Raw genomic sequence first — 22,270 nt, 5'->3', positions numbered from 1 at the left:
ATGCTCTAAGTCCTTATACACTTTTTGTGTTTGGAATTTAGTCCCTACTTTTATTTTCAAGAATATATTTCTTTTACTTTTTAGATTTAAAATTGAGGTTTAGTTGTTACCGTTGTTAAATTTATTTTATTAAATTATTTAGTGTGATATTTTGAGATTAAAAATAATATATTCTCTTGATAGTTGCATAATAATAAAAATAATGTTGAAAATACTAATTATATTTTTCTTAAAATCACTCATTCGAACTTGTTATGATAAAATAATTTTTTCTCTTGAAATAGTGTTCTTAACAAAATTAACGTCAACATTTTGATTGAAATAGTTAACAATATTAACTGAGCTTAATGGTATTATAAGCTCTTGAACTTAAAAAAAAAAATCAATTTAGCCCCTCCGAATTTTATGCACCCAATCGAGCCCCTAAACTAATAAAACAAGTAAAATAGGCCATTTGATTGACGTTGATCATTTAATAGAAGTCATGTCAGTATCGATTCTGATGTGGAAGTGTCATATCAGCACAAAATTAAAAAAATATAAGTACACAATGAATATAAACAAATGGTTGCACATGTTCACTTGAATCTGAACACCTATTTACCTAGATACATTAAGGAATTATAAAAAAAACATAAAAAATATAAAAATACTAGAAATTAATTAAAATCATGAAATTTCATGAAATTTATAAAAAATTTATTATTTTATATTTCAAATTAGAAAATGAATATCAGCAATTTATATCATAAAATCAAGATTAACAATTTTTTTGTTATATTTTTACCTCTCTTTTCAATTGCATAAGTTATATTACTCAAATAATTTAATCAAAACAAGGAAATTATTTTTATGTGTTTTAACTAATTTCTAATAATTTTATAATTCTTTTCTAATTTTTATGGTTTTTAAAAATTATTTTTATAAATTTTATGAAAAATTATGGCTTTTAAGTTATTTTCTAATTATTTTTAGAAAATTTAATGATTTTTATATATATTTTTATAAAGTCTTTATTTTTTAATAATTCTAGAATAAATCTAAATAAATGTGTGTCCATATTTATTGTGTACTTATTTTAAAAATAATTTATTTTTTACTTTTTGTTGATCTAACATTGTCATGTTAGTGGCATATGTTAATAACCACGATAGTGTTGTCCTTAAATATGATCAACATCAGTCAAATGGCCTATTTAGTCAATTTTGTTTGTTTGATGGTGTTGAGTATGACTCTTATTTCAGTCAAATTTGAGAAATAATATTTCAGTTAAACTCTGTTTGTTTGTTTCAATCAAACTCTGATTAGTCTAGATTATTTTATTATTATTTGACCTATGAATTTAGCCTATAAATAGGCTATTTTACAACCTTAGAAAATACACCAATTAGAGATTAGAACTCATAACACATTTAGAGAATTTTGTGTTTACGTTTTGAGGATTCTTTGTTTTCAGGTTTTAGGGGTTTAGTTTTTATCTTCATCTTTTGTACTATTTGTTCTTTTGCCATTATAGTAAAATTATCATTGCCCGTGGTTTTTTATCCTCTTTGGAGGGGTTTTTTCACGTTAAATTTGTGTGTTCAATTTCTCAATTTATTCCGCTATTGTTTTTTACTTGTTGCTTAATTGGGTCGATCCCAACAAATGGCTTAATTGGATGCAAAAAGTTCGAAAGTACTTATTGATTTTAAAAAAAGAGAACTCGATGACTAATTTTACTAATAAACTTGTTAGCTATTTAGACTAACTAATTGCATTATAGAAGTTGATGGATCCAATTATGTAAAAATTAGATCTCAAGTTTCAAGATAGCCTAGGGGCCAAAATTAAAATTTGACCATTTTTTATAATATAATAAGAACTATACAAACCCAAAAATACCGGGAAGCCACATGTTAGTCTTTAAAACCATTATTTTATATAATCAGTATAATATTTTAACCGAAAAGTTAATGATATTAACTATTTAAACTAAATAATAACATTATAAAAATATAATGACCAAATTATATTTAAATTAAAGAAAAAAGATTAAATTTAAAACTTAAGCAAATTAAAAGGACTAAAACTAAAATTTAATCATTTATCTAATATTATTTTTTATAAGTATATAAATAATTAATAAATTGTCTTTTTAGTCAAACAAAATTGAATACCGCGTTTGGTGAGGGAGTCCCATTTTTGTGCTTTGAGTCAAAGCTTTTGTGCTAACAAACATTGGTTTTTAAATTTAATCGAAGATGGAATCCTTCGTATTATTGATTCGTTGATCTAATCGTTTCAATTAAAAAAATATTAAAATCTTAAAAATTTTGGTTCGACGGTTGATTCAACTGATTTTTTAACTGAATTAATAGGTTCATACCAATTCTTGATCTAACAAGTTTAAAAACACCTTTCGAACCTCAGTAACCCAATCGGTTCCGCAAGCCGATTGGTTCGGTTCAAATAACATTGCTAACAACCCCGTTTTTCTTTTGCGTCGATTTGTCCCATTTCCTCTATTATTCTTTTTCTATCAGAATAAAAACACACTTGGTAAGGCACATTGTATTCTCAAAGGGAAGACTCAAGTTCGAATCTTGAAAATGATATTGTTAGAACGGGTAACCTATAAAACGAACATAAAAAGTATTTGTGTGTATACATATTCTTACTTAAATATAAGTGTGTATATATATTTTTTTATATTATTTTGTGGCTTGGAAATAAGGCAGGGGTTGCCAGCTATGATGATATTTGGATTGGTGTTTGAGTATGATATCGTAATTTTATAAAGTAAATTATATTACGTTGAGTTCGTTTTTATCTTTTTATATGTAAAAAATATGAAAAAAAATGTTGAGATATTGCAAAATGCATCCTCAATGTTTTGGGTTTTTTTACTTTAGCTCTTAACATTTCTTTATTGCAACCTCACCCACAACGTTGCAAAAAATTTCAAATAAAACCAAAATTGACAGAAACCATCAGTCAACTAACGGTGAACCATACTATTCTATGCAGGATGACACATCATTGATGATATGTTATTTTTCGTGAAAAAATACCAATTGAAGTGGAGGGTTTCTTCAAACAACAAAGAGCCAGGTCAATTATTCAATTAAATAATATTGAGCATGTTTCCCATCTCTTCTCAAGAAAAATTGTACTCAATTTCATATGTGGCAATTTCGCCAAGATCTCTTTGTTAGTCAGGGGAAGAATCCACACGAATAGAATTTTTTTAGGAACATATCAAGAAAGAATTAGATTTGGTTAGACAATGTATAGTTGGTAAATAGGGATTGATGTTTTTGCAATGTACGAAATGTATCGTCAAATATTCAATATGATTCCACAAGATCTAGTTTCGTTTAAGTAACAAATTCTCACCAATTGAAAAGATTTTCTAATCAATTCATAGATTGTTTTGATTCTATTAGTAACGAGGATTCAAAAGAGAATATTTTTCTAAAGAGAGAAAATTTTCAAAATATATAGAAAATTAATTAAAATTAAAAAATTGTTTTAAAAATTATTAAAAATAAAATATATTACAATTTTTTTTCTTTTTCACTTTCTTGCCTTTTTTATTCCTTAATTATTTCATTTCATTTTTTTCCCTTTTTTCATCTTTTTTATTTCTTTTAACATTTTTAAAATTTTTTTAAAAATTCTTTAATCCTTTCTTCAACTATTTCTTTCCTTCTCTTCTCTCAAATACGATTGCCGCCGTTCAGACCACCGTGCCGGAAATGGCTTAGTCCAAAAATCATACTCTTTCAAATCCTTAACAAACTCCATCCGAAGCCAGTGAACAACAATAAACGTCAATAGTCAATAACCAATCAAACAATTTAAAAAAAAAAAAGGAAAGACCCTGTTTTTGAATACCTTTTTTCGATCAAGGTCTGATTCATGGAGATCTCGTCACTTTCTTGACGATTCAGATGTTGAAGCTCAAGTCCATGATGCGGCAGATAACATATTGGAAACCCGCTGCCATCCGACGATAGAGCTCCGAGATCGAAAAGAGAATAATTCGGGTTTAAAGGTTAAATTTTGAACTAATTGTGTTGAATTCTCAAAGATCGAAACCGTTGAAATTAGCGAGAGGAAGAAAATAGAGTAATTAGTGGTGCCCGATCAGAGTTTCAACGCCGGAGATGATGGCTCTCAACTGTGTTTATGGCGATGCTGAGGTCTCGAGATCTCGTCCTTTTTTCTCTATTTTTTATTTTTTTTTCTTCTTTTTTTCTCCTTTCTTTTTCTTCTCCACAAAAACCCTAGCCACCTTCCTTCAAGCCACGCTGGTGTAGCAGTCCCTGATCCGTTCACACCGTCGGTGTCGTTCATCTGTGCTGGCGTCTTCCTTCTTTCTCTCTCCCCTTATGTTGCCTTTTTCTTAATGATTAATGATTAGGGTGAGTTTGGATAGGCGGTACGTTTACCTGCGATTAGTGTAAAAATAATGGTGGAGGTGAGATTAGATACTGTAACAATACTGTAGCGTGAGACAAAATGTAAACTAACCGCACCGCACCCAATCGCCCGTCTAAACCCACCCTAAAATAATAACGGGAAATTAAGAAAAAAGAAAAAAAACTAATAAAGTGGGTGTTTTAACCATTTAATGCATTAATATATTTTTTAAATAAAGTTTCTATCTTTTAAAAAAAATTATAAAAATATCACATTAATGGTGATGCGTCATGCCATGTGAGCAAAAAAATATTTATCGTTAGTTGACTGATAGTTTCCGTCAATTTTGATCTTATTTGAAAGTTTTGAAATGTTATGAGTGAAATTGCAACAACAAAAAAATGTTAAGGACTTAAGTGAAAAACCTCGAAACATTGAAGGTGGATTTTATTATAATTTAGTTTTCTTTAAAGTTTTTTCATTTATTTAAAAGGGTTTTTTTTTATATATTTGTATACAATATAAGAATTTTTAAGAAAACTAAATAGTTGGAATAACATAGGTTATAGATAGTGTTTTTAGGATCGAATTAGATTGATCCGGATTTGACTGATACACTAATTTGGAACAAGGTAAAAGATCGGTTGACTCACAAATCTATGGATGAATTTGAATCAAACTAAAAACTAGTTGAATTGAAAATTGAACCAATTAAATCGAATTTTATAATTTTTTATAATTTATTTGATTTGAAGCAAACGAATTGAGAATCGATGATCTAACCGATTCGACCATTTATCCAATTTCAAAAACTTTGTTTATAAATGCTAAGATTCAAACTCGAAACTCACTAAGTGCCACCTATTTAAAATATCTACATAGACTAATTGAGCTAAAACAAAAGGTTCAAACACCTAACCTTTTTTCCAAGAGAGATGAAGAGACTCATCTAAGGCATTCTCAAAAGCATTAAAAAAAGTTATCCTATGTTACTCGGACTCTTCATTTTTCTTATCGTAAGTCATCGGTATCTTACCGCGCAAGTAACCATGTCTTTCCAATATGCAGTTTACAATCAACCATTCCATATGTGGAAAAAACAACAAAGATTTTGCTTTCAATTGAATCAAAAATGGCAGAATGAGAAGAATTTATTACATTGTTCTTTGGTTAATCTATGGATGATTCTGAAAAATAGCCATGAAGAAAAAGAATGTATAGTCCATATTGAACTTATTTTGTTTCGAATGAGCGAAAGAATGTGCATTTTACCTATTTCAAAAATCGTTCAATGAATTTTGAATCGATCCGAACCCGGTCATGTTTTCAAAGCTACAAGTTGTACTCAACTTGAAACATGAGCTGATTCTCTAGCTTGTTTTCAACGAACCCCGAATTGTCCAAATCTGACAATATTTCACGAATTGACCGATCTAAACACAAGCTTGTTCCGCCAATGCATCTCGAATTGCAGAAGCCTCAATGCTATCTTCCTCATAGTGCTGCTGGTGATGAAAGCTTTGAGTATGCCCCAAGTAATCTCCCATGGTTTCACACAATGCAGAATCATCTTCCCTCATGAGCAACACATTATGCAAAATCGAACAAGCCCCGATAACGGCGACGGCGGCCTTCAACTCTTCGTGTATCGGTCGGTTCAAAATCCCCCAATTCTTCAAACTAGCAATGGTTTTCAACGCCGATGAACGCATTACACTATGCGCCGCGTTGAACCTCGCTCGGCTCGAACCCGGAAAAACGTCATGGAACGGCACCATTAACCATGGAAGCAAAGGGTAATCACCAGCACCAACAAAATATTGATTCACAGCTTCTCCATTGATGATCAAAGGGCTTGAATTTAATAACCTGCCTTCTTCAATATCTTTATACAAAGTTGAACATTCAAGTACTTTAAAATCTCTTTTGTTCCCTTTAAAACCTGCAATTATGCTTAAGATTTTTGATGATGAATCTACCACTATTTGAGCTGCAATACTATCAATGCCGCCATTGTTATCGTTCACAATGCTGAATCTCGTGCAATCGATGGCACCGCAACAATTCGGTAACCCGGTGAGTCGTTCGAACGAGGAGGAGACTGAGTTGAGCTCGTCGGGAGTCGGAAACGCGACCCAGAATCGGAAATTAGTGCAGAGGACTCGACACAGATGTTTGGTACAGAAACGAGTCACTGACTCGGAAACCCCAAATCGTTGAGCGATTTCGGGGTAACTCGAACCGGTGGCTAACCTAAACAAACCAATCCCTAGACGTAACTCGGCGGATAGATTCAACGGGGAACCAACCGGGTCCCGGCACTCCAACAACGGTTCAAGCAACCCGGCGAGCCATTCAAAGGTGGAGGATTTCATCCTGAAGATGGGTTTGAATGAGTCAGGATCCCGAGTCAAACCGAGTCTGACTCGGTCGAGTTGGGGGTCGGTTTCTTCACCGGCGGGCTCGGAATCGGATTCTGAACAATGGGTTCTCTTCCGTTTCCGGGAAACCGAAACGAACGAAAAGGAAGCAGCGATTTGTTGCGATGAGAGCAAATAATTAAGAACGCCGGCAAAGGTGTTGGTGCCATCGGAGAAATGACTGTCGGTTGTTTTGTTGGAATCAAAGAGAAGGATGATCAATAAAAGGAGTTGAGAGACAAGGGAAGAGAGTAAAGCTGACAATTTTCGAGGATCCATATGTTGTTTCTTGTCGGGGAATGAGGGAAATTTTTTGATAGTCTTGGGAATCGAGTTTTTTTGTGTGTCAGAGATTGTTGGGTGAGTCAGAGAAGAGGACCAAATAATTCGACACACCTGGCTCAGACACTAACTCAGTACTTTCAGATTTTCTCTGCTTTTGTTTCACTTTGAAGTTTGTACCCTTTTGACTTTGTGTTCTTTTGGGTTGGGTTTTAATCATTTGCACGGTCCAATGGGCTTTTTATTACCATTCTTCCAAATTAATGTATTCGAGGTTATTCATTCAAATTCGAAGATTGGTTCAATATCGATAAAGATTTGGACAAAAAATAGTAGAGTTAAAATGTGGGTTTTTTTAAATATCATGGATTGAGTAAGAAGGTTAACTAATAAAACGTGTTAAGTTTTAATTATTCATAAAAATATATCGAAGGTTTATAATTGGAGAGAGAAATCATTACGTCAAATGATGAGTTCATTGTGGTGATAACTTGTGTCATTTTGTTTGAAAAAGGTCGCAAATGATAGGTATCATTCTCTCATGAATTATCGCTTCAAGTGGTAGTTTCATGAAATAATAACACGTGGCATCTTCAAAAATATATATATATAAAGCAAAATGTAATCCCACCATATTAGATGATTGGATTATTGTGAATGCAATAATTTTAGGTTGGGTATCGATACATTAAGAACAGGTAGCGATATTTTACCCTTCAAAAAATGGTTGTGTCTACTAATCTCCCAATAGGGGTGTGCATTCGGTTAACCGACCGGTTAACCGACCCGAATTAGTTAAAACCGAATTAACCGACCTCCAAAATTTTTTAACCGTTAACCAAACCGAAATTTTTTTAAAAAATATTAACCGAACCGAATTTTTTTCGGTTAAACCGGTCGGTTAACCGAATTAACCGAAAATCATATATTTTTTTTGGTTAAAAATTAACCGATTTAACCTATTTAACCGATTAACCGATTTAACCAATTTAACCGACTTAACCGATTTAAATCACTATATAATTAAAAAAATTACACAAGTCTTTGAATCACTACATAACTAAAAATATTACATAAGTCTTTGAATCACTACATAATTAAAAATATTACATAGGTCTTTAACACATAAAGTAAATTTACAATTAATTTATATTTTGAAAGACACGTACTGCTGCTCAAGAGAAGAGGTGGATATAAATTTGGGTTCAGATTGTTTATAAAATTTTTATTTAAAAATAAATAAACTTACATTACAAACTTGGGAAAGAAAACATGAAACATGCAGTATTGCATGAAACATGAAACATGCAGTATAATGCACTATTTACATTATAAATTTGCGTGCACTATAATGTACAGAAGAAAACATGAAACATGCAGTATGAAACATGAAAACATGAAACATGAATTATTCTTGGGCTTAGTTCTTGGGCTTGGAGCCTGGAGAAGAAAAAATATATTGGGCTGGCCGGCTGGGCTTAATTTAAGGCCTATTACCTTACAAAATTCGGTTAACCAAATTTTTTCGGTTTTAACCGAATTTTGCACACCCCTATCTCCCAATGTATTGATACTTTAAGGTATTAATACTTTAATGGTGATATCAATACCTAAGGGTTAAGTATTGATACTTTACCCCTCTAGAAAGGTTTGTGGATACCAACATGAAGAGGTATTGATACTTAAGAATCAAGAATCGATACTTAACCACTCAAATGTTTTAAAAACGTTTTAAACTCTTTAAAAATAACTACGAATCAATAAGAGATGGCGCACGCATAAAAAACCCAATTTCGATTTGATTTTGATGAACCGATGATAAATTTAACAACAAAGAAAAAGTTATCACCTTTTTTTTTCTTTTTGCAAACCAAATGGATTTTAGAATATGAATATTGATATTGTGGTAAAAAGGGTCATCTAGGGTATGTCCAAACAAAACTTACTCCCAAGAAAAGTCTTCAAGTGAGTTTTGGTCTAACTGTCATCTTTTTTCTAGAATTATTTTAGATGAATCACCTTATACAAAAGAGATTCATGAAAGTGTATAGATAGTTGTCTAATAGAGTTAGACATAGAATTGTATTTATTTTTCAATGAAAATTTAGAATTGTGAGGGGTTTTTGGTGATGAGATTATCCCGTGTAAAAACAAGCTGTGTGGAGATTAGGAGAGATAAAAGTCAAATTTAAGGTCCATATTTAGTGAGAGATGACACATATAAGGTAAAATGTGAGAGTCGTGCTAAAAATAGGCTTAAATTTTTTTCCAGACTCGGCCCGAATTATAAATGCTAAACCCTGGCTTGGCCTGTATTAATTTTTTATATAAAAAATTAAAAAAATATATAATACACCAACAACACTAAAAACATTAAAATAAAGGTTTCCCAACAAATTGAAAATAAATTAAAAAAGTCTTTATACTTAAATAGCACTAAGATAGGTGCAACTTAATCATCAAATGCCTTTAAAATAATAGTAAAATTAATAATAAAACAATAGTTAAACAATATCCAAATCATAACAATAAAATAATAGCTACATAATAGTGAAATGACAGCAAAACAGTGGGAAAATAGTAACAAAACAATAGTGTTTATTATTATTATTATTACAAATTCAGGTCGGACCAAAAGATCTTACCCCAGGCCCAACCCATTTCTAGATGGGTTTTTTTTGCTTAAGCCCATTTTTCGGCCTTATATTTTTGCCCAAGCCCTCCCATTTTTCAGGCGAGCCTGCAGGCCAGGTCAGTTGGCCTAGTCCATAGACAGGTCTAGCCTATGAGTTACCTATATAAAGGAAGTCTAGTCAGTCATATATTGAAAATTTCTTTTTATTTTGCGTGAAACAAATTTTCTTTAAAGTTTTGTGATATTCTCTTATTTATTTTCGGGCTTCGTTCCTTTTAAGTCTTTGAAAGAGTTGCAAGTTTTCAAACTTCAAACCTATTTATCGACATTTCTAAGAATCTTTTTAAGGGTTTCGTAAAAAAATCATTTGATTATTGATGTTTTTAATCACAAGTTCATTAAAGGTTACATAAGACACAATTTTATTTGTAATATAATTATTAATATTAATATTAATATTTTATTATTTTATATCTAGAAAATAAAATATATGTTTATTTGTGTTTATTCATTATTCACGAATATGTTCGTTTAACTTAAACAAACGAATAAGAGCACACATAATTTTAAATAAATGAATAGATATATTAATTTGAAAATCTTAACCAACACAAATCGATCATGAACAAGTTAAAAATAAACAGGCAAATATGAACAAATGTTCGTTTGTTCAAACTTGGTTCCTTTACTGCTCTCAGGGGAGAAGCCAGAAAATTTTTTTAGAAGGCCGAAATTAAATTGTAATTTTTACGATAGTAAAAATGTAATTTCACCGTTTTAATAGTCTATATCTTTATAATTTTTAAAGTCTTAAATCAAAATTTTATCATTTTTAAGGATGGCCAAAGTGTAATTTTACCTTTACTAATTTAAAATTTTAAAAATTTTAAAGGGTTAAATTAGAAAATTTTTCATTTTAGGAAGGCCACGACCCCTACCAGCCTCCCTAGCTACGCCCTTGATTGCCCTACCCAAAAAAAGTTACCAATAATAACGTGACACATGGGTAATTTATGGGTAAAATAAGATGAAAATGATAGTTTAGGTATCAAAATGTGACAAACAAAAAGTTAGATACCGATATGAAAAAATATGTATAATTTAGGGGCCAAAACATAACTTAAAAGACAATTAGAATATATGACTTTTTTATACTATTAGTGCAAAAATATTGGATGATTTGCATCTTGGTCCTTATCGTTGACATATATGAAACCTATCTAATTATTTTGTTTAATGCAAATTAAATTTTATTTATATTCATTCACTCTTTCCACGTGATATTTTAATAGATTATGATTTAGGTTTAAAATTTTAATTGATTAATGCAATTGTTGTTGATGATAATGTTGTGGCTTAGCAATCCCCCACTAGCATATCACCCACGTCACCCTAAATCTAAATATTAAGGTTAGATTGAGTCTTGGCTCGATTGGTATATGTATTGTTGTCTATACAGAAGGACGTGAGTTTGAGTGCGCTGAAAAGCATTATCCTCCTATTTATGGGTTGAGGATAGGCTATAGATAGTTTTAGGTATTGTATCAAAAAGAGCAGATATGATCAAAACCATTGTTAGAGAGTTGTGTGACCCAAATTCCATCACTTGTTAAAAAAAATATGTAGTGGCAAAATAAGGGGATTGGTGGGGACAAAAGCCTGCGGTACGAACCATGCCGCACAAGTAGAATCCGTTTAAAACTACACTTCTTCTATTTGACATTGATTAGAATAAGGTTTTCCAACCTTTAAATACATGTAGTCGAAGCTCCTCTTGTATCATTTTTTTCGTTTTTCAATATTAGCCAATTTTTTCTCCTATTCTGTTTGTTTTTTTCCTGAAAAGGTTTCAACATTAGTGAATCGAATCCCTCAATTTGATAACTTTCTTAATTTGGTCCCTAATTTTTTTTTGCATGTTACTCTCAAAACTTGACAGCTTTTCTCAATTTAGTTCTTAAACTTTAATTGCGTTAAGGTTTGATGACGTGTTACTTTGAGATTGTGTCATGTCATCTAAAAATTTAAAATTTTTTTATATAAAATCTAAAAATTACAAAAAAGATTATTAATTTTTTTTCAAAATGCCACCTCATCATAACTCAACAAAATTCAAGGACTAAGTTGGGAAAAAACACCAAGTTTCAGGACTAATGTGAACAAAAAAATGTTTAAGTACCAATTTAGTTACTAAGTTCAGGGACTAAATGTTGTTTTATACCTAAAAAAATTTGCAGCTAATTAGTATTACTTTCCTATTCTGATAATCACCTTATTTGTTAATCAGAAAAAAAACCCTAAACACATAGCAAAATAAATAACTAGAAAATAGAGCAAAATAAAAATAAAAATCGAAGAAACATCTCTGATTCCTTTCTCTACAATTGTTTCTCTTAATACCCTTTTAATCTCAAAGACCCAATTTTAATCGCTTTTTGTTTCATCGTCTGAGATTTGTTTTCAGGTATTTCTCTTAATCTATGCGTTTTTTATTAGATATATTTGCTTTAATGATAAAAATAGTTTGCTTTTAAGATCGTTTAATTCCACACCTTATTGATTTCTTAATTTTTTTTGCTTATTTTATGGGTTTTTTTTAAAGGTCGAGATTGAACCATGTTGGATTCATTGCTACAGTTTTAATTGGGTGTTTATCTACAAGCTTTTATGATTTTATTTTTTTTTAGATACAAAATTTTGGCAAATTATTTGGGTTATTGGGTATTGGCATTATTCAATTGAATCATCTGATGCTAAATTTGGTATTTCTTTTTAACTAAATTATAAAAAAAGATTGGGTTTTCTTGTTTTGCTGCATTTTTGTCAAAAAAAAAAATCAAAGCTTTAATAGTACAAGAAGCGGTTTACATGATTTCTAAAAGGCCATATCTTGGGTTGTTTGCATTAGTTTTATAGTTTTGCCAATGTGATCAAGTGCTTGTATATGTGTTTGTGTGTGTATGTGTATGTTTCCTTGATGTAGATCCTGCTTCTGCAAATTACATTTGTTTTTGTAATTTGTGGCTTAAACAGGTGACATTATAAATCCAGGTTTTGGTTCGATCTACTGGTATTGGCTAGAAGCATTTCCAGCAAAACCTTGAATGTTCTTCACCAAAAGATTTTGAACTTTTCCCTGTAGCTAAGTGTTAAATAATGAGCACATTTTATATGGTAATACTTTAATTTAATCGTTTTTCTATCTGATATTACTTCTGCTGTGTTCATTCTTTGTTTCTGCTTGTTATGGATGATAATGCATGATGCTGGAAAATTTATGGTTGACTTGTAGGCTTGTAGCACTGGTCTTGTTTTTTCATTTTGGTTTATGCCGTGAGTTTAATTGCTTGATTATGAACTTCATTTGAATGAATTGTTATAAAGCTATGTGATATTGTTCATGAATTGAGTGGTTGCAAATGTAGTTACTTTTAACGCCAAAATATAAAGCTAAGCTTGCACCTTACACTCGGTTATCAAAATTTGCATTCTTTATACAGTAATGAGTTCGAGTTCGAGTTAGCATCCTGTGTGTAACCGATATTGCATGAGAGTGAATGAGGGACTATTCCTATTCAGAACAAAGGAACAGCTGCAAGTATCTTAAATCTCTAGAGAGTAGGATCTGAAAAGTTAAATAATATTAGTTTCTTGTTCAACTAATTTGAGTCATTTCAATATATTCATAAACCTGCGTATAAGGAGAGGGATAGGGTGTATGAGCAGAAAGATGTAAAAATCTTTCACCTTGGAAGATTATATAAGACCGCAGGATGTAATGTAAGAATTAGTTTATTCTTTACCATTTCCTCTTTAGGTAATGCTTGAGATAGAGTCATAGGTAATCTCTTGTAAACATTCTCTCTCAGTGTGCTAGGTTCTGTTAATTTTCATGTTACTTCTTCTTCCTACTAAATGAACTTCATGTTGTGGATCATCTTCTTTCCTTGTAACCATCAATCTGTCAGTTGATATCAGTTGATATCTTAATCTCTAATTGTGCTGGCATGTTAGAAACTAGAACTGTTGGTAATCTGTTTTCATTAAGATAAGTATTTTAACTTCACGTTGATGTAGATATCATGGTGCATGCTATGTAACATAAAGTTATTCTTGCCTGCACCTCCTGTCAGTGTGGTGGTTGTCTCTTTGGGGTCAAAATGTTTACTGGCTGGGGCTTTTACTTGCTGACATACGCTATATGCGGAATTTAACCGGTCAATCTTACATGACCTGAGAAAGCTGAAAAAAAAATCACCGGTTTTAGCATCTCTGGCATATTTCTGGGTGGAAGATATTGTCTCTTATGCAACGTCAGGGGGGCACCATTAATTCGTTCCCTGAAACTGTTAACATTGACATGGGGTCTAGTCCTGATAACACTAGTATTGGTCAACCAAATTCTTTGGGTAACATGCTGAATCCTGTGGAAACTCGGTTATCTAATTATATGGTGTCTTCTGGTGGGACAACGAATGGAAACACATTTACTCCTGATGTTAGGATCTTTAGTGGCTGGAATTCTGGTGAACCGAGCTCTAGATTGAGAACGCAAAACCAGGTGTTTCAGGATGTTCTGAATCACCATCTCGATGATGATGATGGAACAAAAATAGAGCATGGTTGGTCTTCTTCTTATGGTGCTGCTGGGGATGCTCCAAGGTCGGAAGAAAGGCAGATTGAACCACCAAATGTGTTTTTTCCTGGGAGACTGAATAATGGTCGGAGTGGCAATCAGATCAGAAGTGGACCCTTGTATTTGCAAGGTTCCAGCTCTACTCATAGCCCACAGAATATGAATCTAACTGAAGGATTTACTAGCCACAGGGGTAATGGAGGGTCAAGTGTTGGAACTGGTATCGGTTCAGTTGGACTAGAAAGAGAGCAGGTATCTAATGCCAGTGTTTTTTCTGGTAATGTTGGTAGTTCATCCGGGAGTGGGGAGGAAAATGATGATGGCTCTGGATCTTCTTTGGGTAGTTGGGGTTTATCCTGCAAGAGGAAGGCCGTTGAAGGTACTTCCGAGCAGTCTTATTCTGCTAGTACTTCTGGCAATTCTCAACAAATTGAAAATGTTGCATGGCATACTGTTCCTGCTCGTAATGATGCTTCTAGCCGCTTGAGTTTATCAACTCTCTCACGGAATTTCCTTGATGTTAGCCCCCCTGATCAGCTGAATTCTAGAGTTGGGCTCGGTATGAGAATAGTTAATGATGCATTTCCTTCTTCAAGTACAAGAAGTGCAAATCAAGAAAGCCAACAAGAATCTTTACCATATAGTTTATCGTCAACCGGGGTTGCTGGGCCATCTAGTTTTGGTTCTCCAACTCACCCTAGAGCTGCCGCATTTGGTGACTCTCTAAACTTAAGATCAGCAGCAGCAATAGCAGGAAATTCTAGTTCCCCCTCAACTCAATCTCATATGAGAACCATTTCTGTTGTGCCAAGAAATGCACACCCTTTCCCTTGGACTAGCATTTCCAGTTCAAGAACTAGCCACCCATCAGGTTCCATTAATCCTTTAGAGAGAGCTACTGCATTACAGGAGGAACCAAACGAAAGAAATATCCCGAGAAACAATGCAGAGCATCCAATGTTTGTACCAGCAACGCAAGATCCGACAGGGTGGAGTTTGGCATCTGAAAATATCAGCATGTCTGGAGGTGTTCCATCTTCTAATCGACCTGGGCCTAGGTCAACCATCCAGTTGCTGTCTCCTGCCTGGATTCCTCCTTGCAACCCACCAGTACATTACCAACAAAGAGTATCAGAAGTTGCACCTTGGTCTTTATTTCCTCCATTTGATTCTGAACCTGGTGGCAGTAGTGGTCGTTTCCCGTCATTATCTTCAGCCCCTTCTGCTTCTTCATGGGAAACAGCAGTGTCATCTCTATCTAACAGTCAAGGTAATAATCAAACATACCGAAGGTCAGCTTTCATAGCAGAGAGACAAGGTGATGATGCTCTTGGGAGGCCCCACTCATTGCGATCTTTGGCTGCTGATATCGAAGGGAGACACCGGCTAATTTCTGAGGTTTGTGTTATGAGGATTTTTTTAATTGTTTCCTTATATTTCTAGGCTATCTGAATAGGTCTTGCAATTGAACTTATGAAGACATTCCTATAACTTGCTACTCATTTTCTTCTCTATTTGTCAGATTCGTGAAGTCTTGAATGCTATGCGTAGGGGGGAGAACTTACGAATCGAGGTTTGGTTTTTGATTCGTGCAATGATTATGTTGCCATGACATTTTCATAGCATATAGTCTAGTTTTGTTTTCTATAGGTCACATGCATGGTGTCACAGTCCATTGTAAGGTATTATCTCCTTTTGGCTCATTGAGCCTCAGTTTTGTCCATAAAAGTGCTTTCCAGGTTGAAAATGGTTTTAACACTTAAATCCGAGTCAAACTCTAATAGATAACCAATGGCTCCTCTCTAGGACCACTACACACATGGCTCGGTATCCTTTTAAGAAAATGTAATAGGATGGATGCTGCACTCTTTTAGTCCCACAAAGGAAAAGAAGCAGGTTTCAACTTTGTAAATACCAAATACGTGTCTAAATACTTTCGATACTTTCAGGACCATATGCTGTTCGATCCGTTCATATATCATGGTATGGTTGAAACACATGACAGACATAGAGATATGCGCCTTGATGTTGATAACATGTCATACGAGGTAAAAAAGGATTGCTGTTTAATGTTCTATCACTTCACGTTGGAGGTTATTCTTCTCACTTTGCAACTGGAACACTAGGAATTGTTGGCATTAGGAGAACGGATTGGAGATGTGAGCACGGGACTGAATGAGGAAACCATTCTGGAGTTGATGAAACAGCGGAAGTATTCATCTACTACAACTGAATCCACACAAGAACCGGAACCATGTTGTATCTGTCAGGTACAACGCTAAACGAGCAAAGATAACCATTACCTGTTTAGTTTTCAGTCTTGTTTTTTGAACTTCAACTATGGCAGGAAGAATACGAGGACGGGGACAATACCGGGATCCTCAATTGTGGGCATGACTTCCATACTAACTGCATCAAACACTGGTTAATGCTAAAAAACCTGTGTCCTATTTGTAAGACAACTGGGTTGCTTAAATGAAGATCAAAGGCTGTTGTGAGAGCCAGAACTTCAATTTTCTTCTCATAAAGAGGATGGATTATATCAGATTTAAACCTGCTCTTCTTGATCGTAAACTGTAACGTTCGAGGTGATGAAGCAGCCATCAGTTTTATGAATTGCAGAATTGTGTTTGTAGAATCACTTTGCATAAAACATAACGACAATGATATATACATGCATGAAATAATATTTATGACGTTATGTTTCCCATTGCTTACTTTGAATGGATAAACTTTGATCATTACTTAATATTTTCTACGCCAAGCTTACCAAAATCAAACTCAAATTGCAAAGAACAAATTCAAAATCTAAAATTCAATCTTTGAATGGAATTTAGTTGTTTGTAAATTTATTTTAAGAATTTAATCCGGAAATTAGTTTATGTGGTTTATTTTAAGAATTTAATCTTTTATTTCTCTAAAATTCAAAATTTACCGTTAAAATTATTTTATAAATTTTAAATTCGTTATATCTTTTTTGTAGTTACATTGTTGAGTACTTTTTTATTTTAAAATATCATATAAATTAATCTAAACATAATTTAATATTGTTAATAATTAGACTAGGAAGAAGGTTGGTAAGCAGGGCTTGGTCCTCTTTAAAATAAAAGAAATTCTGTTTTATCCTCTTAAAAGTTTATGAAATTTTAAGTGAATACATGATAAAATTATAGCTTAACTCCAACTTCAAAAAAAGATGCATTTTGATTTGATCCTTCTAAAAACTTTAAAGATGTCAATAAAATAGTGAAATTGTATTTTACCTCTCATAAAAATATATAATTTATCTTAGTCCCTGAAAAAGTTTCCAGCTTCGCCCTTGAATTGGATCTAAATTTTGAAATCTGAAAAGTAGCTGAACTAGTTTCCTCAAAATAAAAATGCGAGGACTGAATTTTAAATTTGTGAATAATACAGGGACCCAAGGCATATTTTAACCCGAAGAACAATGGGGGAAAAGGGGAAACAATGAGAACCCATTTTGTAAGCTAACATTAAGGTAACTTTACAGTATACAATGCTGAAAATATCACTGTAACTATGGATCAATTATCTCTCAGAGTTGCAATGAGTTCAGCCATAGTTAAACCAGAAAGTCAAAGTGGTTTAGTCTATGCTATTTCACTTTTAACCTAAATATGGTACTAGTGATCCGAGTCTTGAATCAAACGCCCCCGGAAGTGACTTCTCCAGACAAGACCAGACAGAAACACGAAGTTAGAAGTCCAGAAAAGAACAAAAGATTTATTGCTGGGATTTTAATTTACAACAGAGTTCCACATGTAGTGGTTTGATCAGTTACAATGACAATCCATGAGCCTCACAAATCCATGCATGAATTGCACCTCTCCTATCCTATCTAATCACTTATGAAACCTTAAAAAAAAACACTAGAGACAGATCAGAGACCAAGCAGTGATCAACATACCTCAACTGTCGGTCTTATTCGAGTTTACAAGCACGAATCTGTTGGATCTTCTTCTAGCTACCTACTGCACAGAGAAATTTCCTTTTGCTTACTGGCTCTTCATGCAAGACTACAACATCTCTCACCTTGTCAAACAACTCCTCTAGCTTCTCCACACTGAGCTTTCTATAGTCCAATGTCTTCTTATACCGTTGCTGATATATTTCTTCGAAACAACCCAAGAAAATCCTGCAGGAATAACTCACAAGAATTTCCTGCAACTCATATTTGAATTGCTCAAGATTATCATCAGTCTTCCTCTGATCCCGTTCGTCAACTACCACTCTTTCCTCATCGGAGAACTCGTCAGATGAGCCAGCACCTGCAGTGACATCCGTGATTTCCTCGTGAATACCTTTCCCTTTCTTGTCTTTCCTTGTTAGAACCAAAGGAGGTGCACTCGGGTTTGCTTTCCAGTTTCTAAGGTAAACGAATTTCTTATGACCTTTTCCGTCAATTGCCAATGTGTCACCCATCTTTTTGAAAAGATTAACAAGTTTGAGTGCTCCGTACTCGGCCACATAAAGAGGTCTTCCGAAAATCTTTTGATACTCAGCAGGAACACGGGTAAGAGGCATGCATCCTCCTGAAAGTTCAAGCAATTTCACTAGTTGTCCTTTCAAACCATTTATGTCTCCAGGCTGAACCCACATTGTATCGTTCTGATCATAATAACCGGGACACCCCGATGCTTCATTCAAACCACATGGGAGACTCTGCGACCTAAAAGTTGCAGGGTAAGAAGGTAAGCAAACTGAAGGATTACTTGTATATTCAGCTAAAGATCGCGACACCGTCGAGAAATCCCTTGGGTTGTAACAGCTTTGTGAAGCACCTTTATAAACTATTGCCTCTTCCTCATTTTGGCCATCAGGATTGTCACTAATATGGCACCCCATGAAACACCTAGCAACATCAACCGGTCCTCCTCGAGGAGGCATTAACGCCTTTGAGGGAGGTACAAACCCTTCCCCACGAGCAACACTAGGCCAATCCCAAACAAATTTACCGGCACTGCACAACGCAGATGAAACACCTACCCCAGCAGGAATGACAAGAATGACTATATAGCCACGTTGACCGAGTATGTGAAGAGCCGGAGCGAAATCAACATCCCCCGAAATCAACATGATAGAAGAAGGTGGAGGGTTATCAAGAGCAAATAAAAACATGTCAACCAAGATAGCCTTGTCAGCAGCATCTTTCCTTCCATTCGGTACATCTATGAGTTTCACACCAGTTCTCTGACAGCCCTCTCTCAGTCTCCTTGGGAAGGCATTAAAATCTCCATACGCAGAGAACATCATAACAGCTCCTTTAATAACAGGATGCACTCGCAAAGCCATTCTTATATTCCCCGCTACATCTTCAGGACGGACATCGCTTGGGACAGGGCAGTTCTCTATATCCCAAAGGATAGCCACGGAACCGTCTGAGGAGGTTCGCTTTTGCTGGTTCATAGGAGGTGGAAGCACATTCACATTTGAATCCACCAAAACAGTTCCCCTTTGTTCTGAGGATTCTGAAGGAACTAAGGACGTTGATGCATTTAGATTCGCCATAACCCTCTTCTATCAGAAAACCAACAAGCAGAAAATTTATGGCAAGAAATAGCACAAACCAATACAACGAAATGTAAACCTTAAGTCAGAGAAAACCAATCCGATATCTGAAGAAAAAAAACGTCAACAAACTAGTCAAGTGCTAGAATTAATACAACTGAAAGAAAAAAAAAAGGAAAGAAAAAAAAGGGTATAAAAACTATCGATAAAAGGGTATAACAAAGCATAAGTGATTCATTACAAGCCATCAATATAGAAGGAAAAAAAAGGAAAGAAAACATGAGTAAACCGTAAAGACTGCGTTACGATTAGTAGCATACAAGCAAAAACTTCCTAATTTAGGGCAATGTTTTGCATGGTTATGAAAAGTACTAACGAGATCGATGTTTCCCTAGCCATTTGTTCTAGATACAAGGAATACATTTTAGAAAGAACATAATATATGGTGCTTGTGAGAACAAAAATGATGGCATAACTGAACTTTGTAACTAGTTGTTAAAACAGTGTTTTAATGTTCAAATAGTTATTTATAAGCACTTGATTTGGTAAAAAATGCCAAATACAAAGATGTGAAATATGTATAGAAATGATATTAAATACACAATTGAAAACTGCTCCCACTTTCCATTAAGTGTGGCCTAAGTTCTCAAATTCCACAGATAATATAGATGGTATTGCCCTAGGGTTTATGAATTAAAATTGAAAAACAACCTATCACATAATGAAGATGAAAATCATGAACACACACACACATATACAAACCTCCTAAATTCAATCACTAAAATAGTAAAGTCCATAGCTAGAATGAACTAAAGAAAAAAAGATTAAAAAAGAACCCTCTGATATCTACTTAAAATCCCATTTTTTCATGGAAAGAAGTAACAAATAATAATTATTAAAAATAACCCTTCAATATCTATTTAAATCCCATTTTCCCCCATGAAACAAAACACCCAATGATCATTCAATCAAAAGAAATACGAAATAAAACAAGAATTAACACCAAGAGAGAAACAAAAAAGGGGTATAGGGGTATACCTTATGTGAAGAATCTCAGATCCTGAAAGCCCGAATCCAAAAACAAACAGCAAAAAAAGATCCAATATTTATTAAAAAAAAGGGATATTTATTTGATACCCAGAAAAGGGAGAAAAGAAAGTTGAATAACAGAATAGGTTTAAGTTCAGGAAAGAAGAAACCTGTGGCAAAAGAAAGGTATTTTGGGTGATGGGTTTAAAGGAACTGATTTTGCTTTGTTAACTAGAGCTACTGTTTTTCCATTTTCTTAAGATTATACTTTGGGCTGTTTTCAGGCTTTGGTTTATTTTTGTATTGTTATGGGGAAGAAAAGATAATACCAAACATTTTTTTGGGGTAAATTAAAATAGAGGTCGCCCAACTATAATTTTTCCTTTTTTTACAAAATGGTCACTTAATTATTAGTAAATTTTTTATTTGGTCATCTAACTATATAAAGTTACAAAATGATCATCTAACTATTCAATTTTGTCTTTTTTGGTCACCAGTGAAAAAATAGAAACACTCAAAAATCCAAGATGGTTGGGTAGACCTGCCTGACCCGAAAGTCCGCCCAAAATGTGGGAGGAATTAGGCAAAAATATAGACCCGAAAAATAAACTTAGGCAATAAAAAATAAGGTCCGTTTAGAAAATGGGTCGAGCCTTGTGTAAGGTTTTTTTTTGTCAAGGCTTGGCCAGAATTTGTAAAAAGAAAAATTGTTGTTTTGTTGTTGTTTTCCCACAGTTTTGTTGTCATTTCATTATTATGTTACTAGTATTTTGTTGTTATACTTTGAATATTATATAATTGTTATTTTATTGTTAATTTTGTTACTATTTTAGAGGTATTTGCTTATTAAGTTGTACTTATCTCGGTGTTATTAAGTATAAAGACTTTTTTTAATTTATTTTCAATTTGTTTGGAAACATTAATTTTAATATTTTTAATGTTTTTGATGTATTATATTTTCTAATTTTTTATATAAAAAATTTTAATATGGTCTAGACCGAGCCCGAGTTTAGCATCTATAATTCGAGTAGGGCTTGAGCAAAAATTTAGACCCATTTTTTAGGCTAGGCCTAGGCCTATCAAATGGTCTAGAATTTTGTCTCGGCCCGGCTCATGGACAAATCTATGATTGGGTGACTAGAAAAGATAAATTAAATAATTGAGTGACCATTTTGTAACTTTTTATAATTAGATCACCAATAAAATTATTACCAAACAATTTTGAAGAAAATAATTAAAATACATGCCTTTGTTTTATCGACGGCTCGATTTTGTTTTTGTAAGAACACGTGGAATTTCTTAAACCTTCCCATGAAATAAAAATATATTTTT

The 22,270-nt window shown here is 33.3% G+C and overlaps 3 protein-coding genes across 7 annotated transcripts; 1 reads left to right on the top strand and 2 right to left on the bottom strand.

Annotated features, from left to right (window-relative positions):
* Positions 1 to 5,840: 5,840 nt before the first annotated feature.
* Positions 5,841 to 7,106, bottom strand: LOC105781009 (protein ALP1-like). Its single transcript, XM_012605576.2, has one exon. It carries the CDS (start codon positions 7,104 to 7,106, stop codon positions 5,841 to 5,843), a length of 1,266 nt encoding a protein of 421 aa, XP_012461030.2.
* Positions 7,107 to 12,746: 5,640 nt separating this feature from the next.
* LOC105779936 (E3 ubiquitin-protein ligase MBR2) lies at positions 12,747 to 17,088 on the top strand. 3 transcript variants are annotated; one of them, XM_052629112.1, is made up of 6 exons: positions 12,747 to 12,918; positions 13,878 to 15,778; positions 15,903 to 15,953; positions 16,330 to 16,428; positions 16,507 to 16,650; positions 16,728 to 17,088. In XM_052629112.1, exons 2-6 carry the CDS (start codon positions 14,051 to 14,053, stop codon positions 16,857 to 16,859), a joined length of 2,154 nt encoding a protein of 717 aa, XP_052485072.1. In that variant the 5' UTR covers positions 12,747 to 12,918; positions 13,878 to 14,050; the 3' UTR covers positions 16,860 to 17,088. The 3 variants fall into 3 exon arrangements, with proteins under 3 accessions (XP_052485072.1, XP_052485070.1, XP_052485071.1); XM_052629110.1 differs by having other exon boundaries at positions 13,822 to 15,778; XM_052629111.1 differs by lacking the exon at positions 12,747 to 12,918 and having other exon boundaries at positions 12,944 to 15,778.
* A 1,009-nt stretch (positions 17,089 to 18,097) lies between these two features.
* On the bottom strand, positions 18,098 to 21,253 carry LOC105780152 (uncharacterized). Of its 3 annotated transcripts, none has more exons than XM_052629108.1 (2): positions 20,948 to 21,253; positions 18,098 to 20,016 (listed from the first exon to the last, which is right to left on the bottom strand). In XM_052629108.1, exon 2 carries the CDS (start codon positions 19,907 to 19,909, stop codon positions 18,362 to 18,364), a length of 1,548 nt encoding a protein of 515 aa, XP_052485068.1. In that variant the 5' UTR covers positions 19,910 to 20,016; positions 20,948 to 21,253; the 3' UTR covers positions 18,098 to 18,361. The 3 variants fall into 3 exon arrangements, with proteins under 3 accessions (XP_052485068.1, XP_052485067.1, XP_052485069.1); XM_052629107.1 differs by having other exon boundaries at positions 18,098 to 19,918; XM_052629109.1 differs by having other exon boundaries at positions 18,098 to 19,915.
* Positions 21,254 to 22,270: the final 1,017 nt, after the last annotated feature.

This window comes from Gossypium raimondii, chromosome 4, assembly GCF_025698545.1.
Source record: "Gossypium raimondii isolate GPD5lz chromosome 4, ASM2569854v1, whole genome shotgun sequence".
Lineage (NCBI taxonomy): Eukaryota > Viridiplantae > Streptophyta > Magnoliopsida > Malvales > Malvaceae > Gossypium > Gossypium raimondii.
This window is presented reverse-complemented; position numbering and strand designations above follow the sequence as displayed.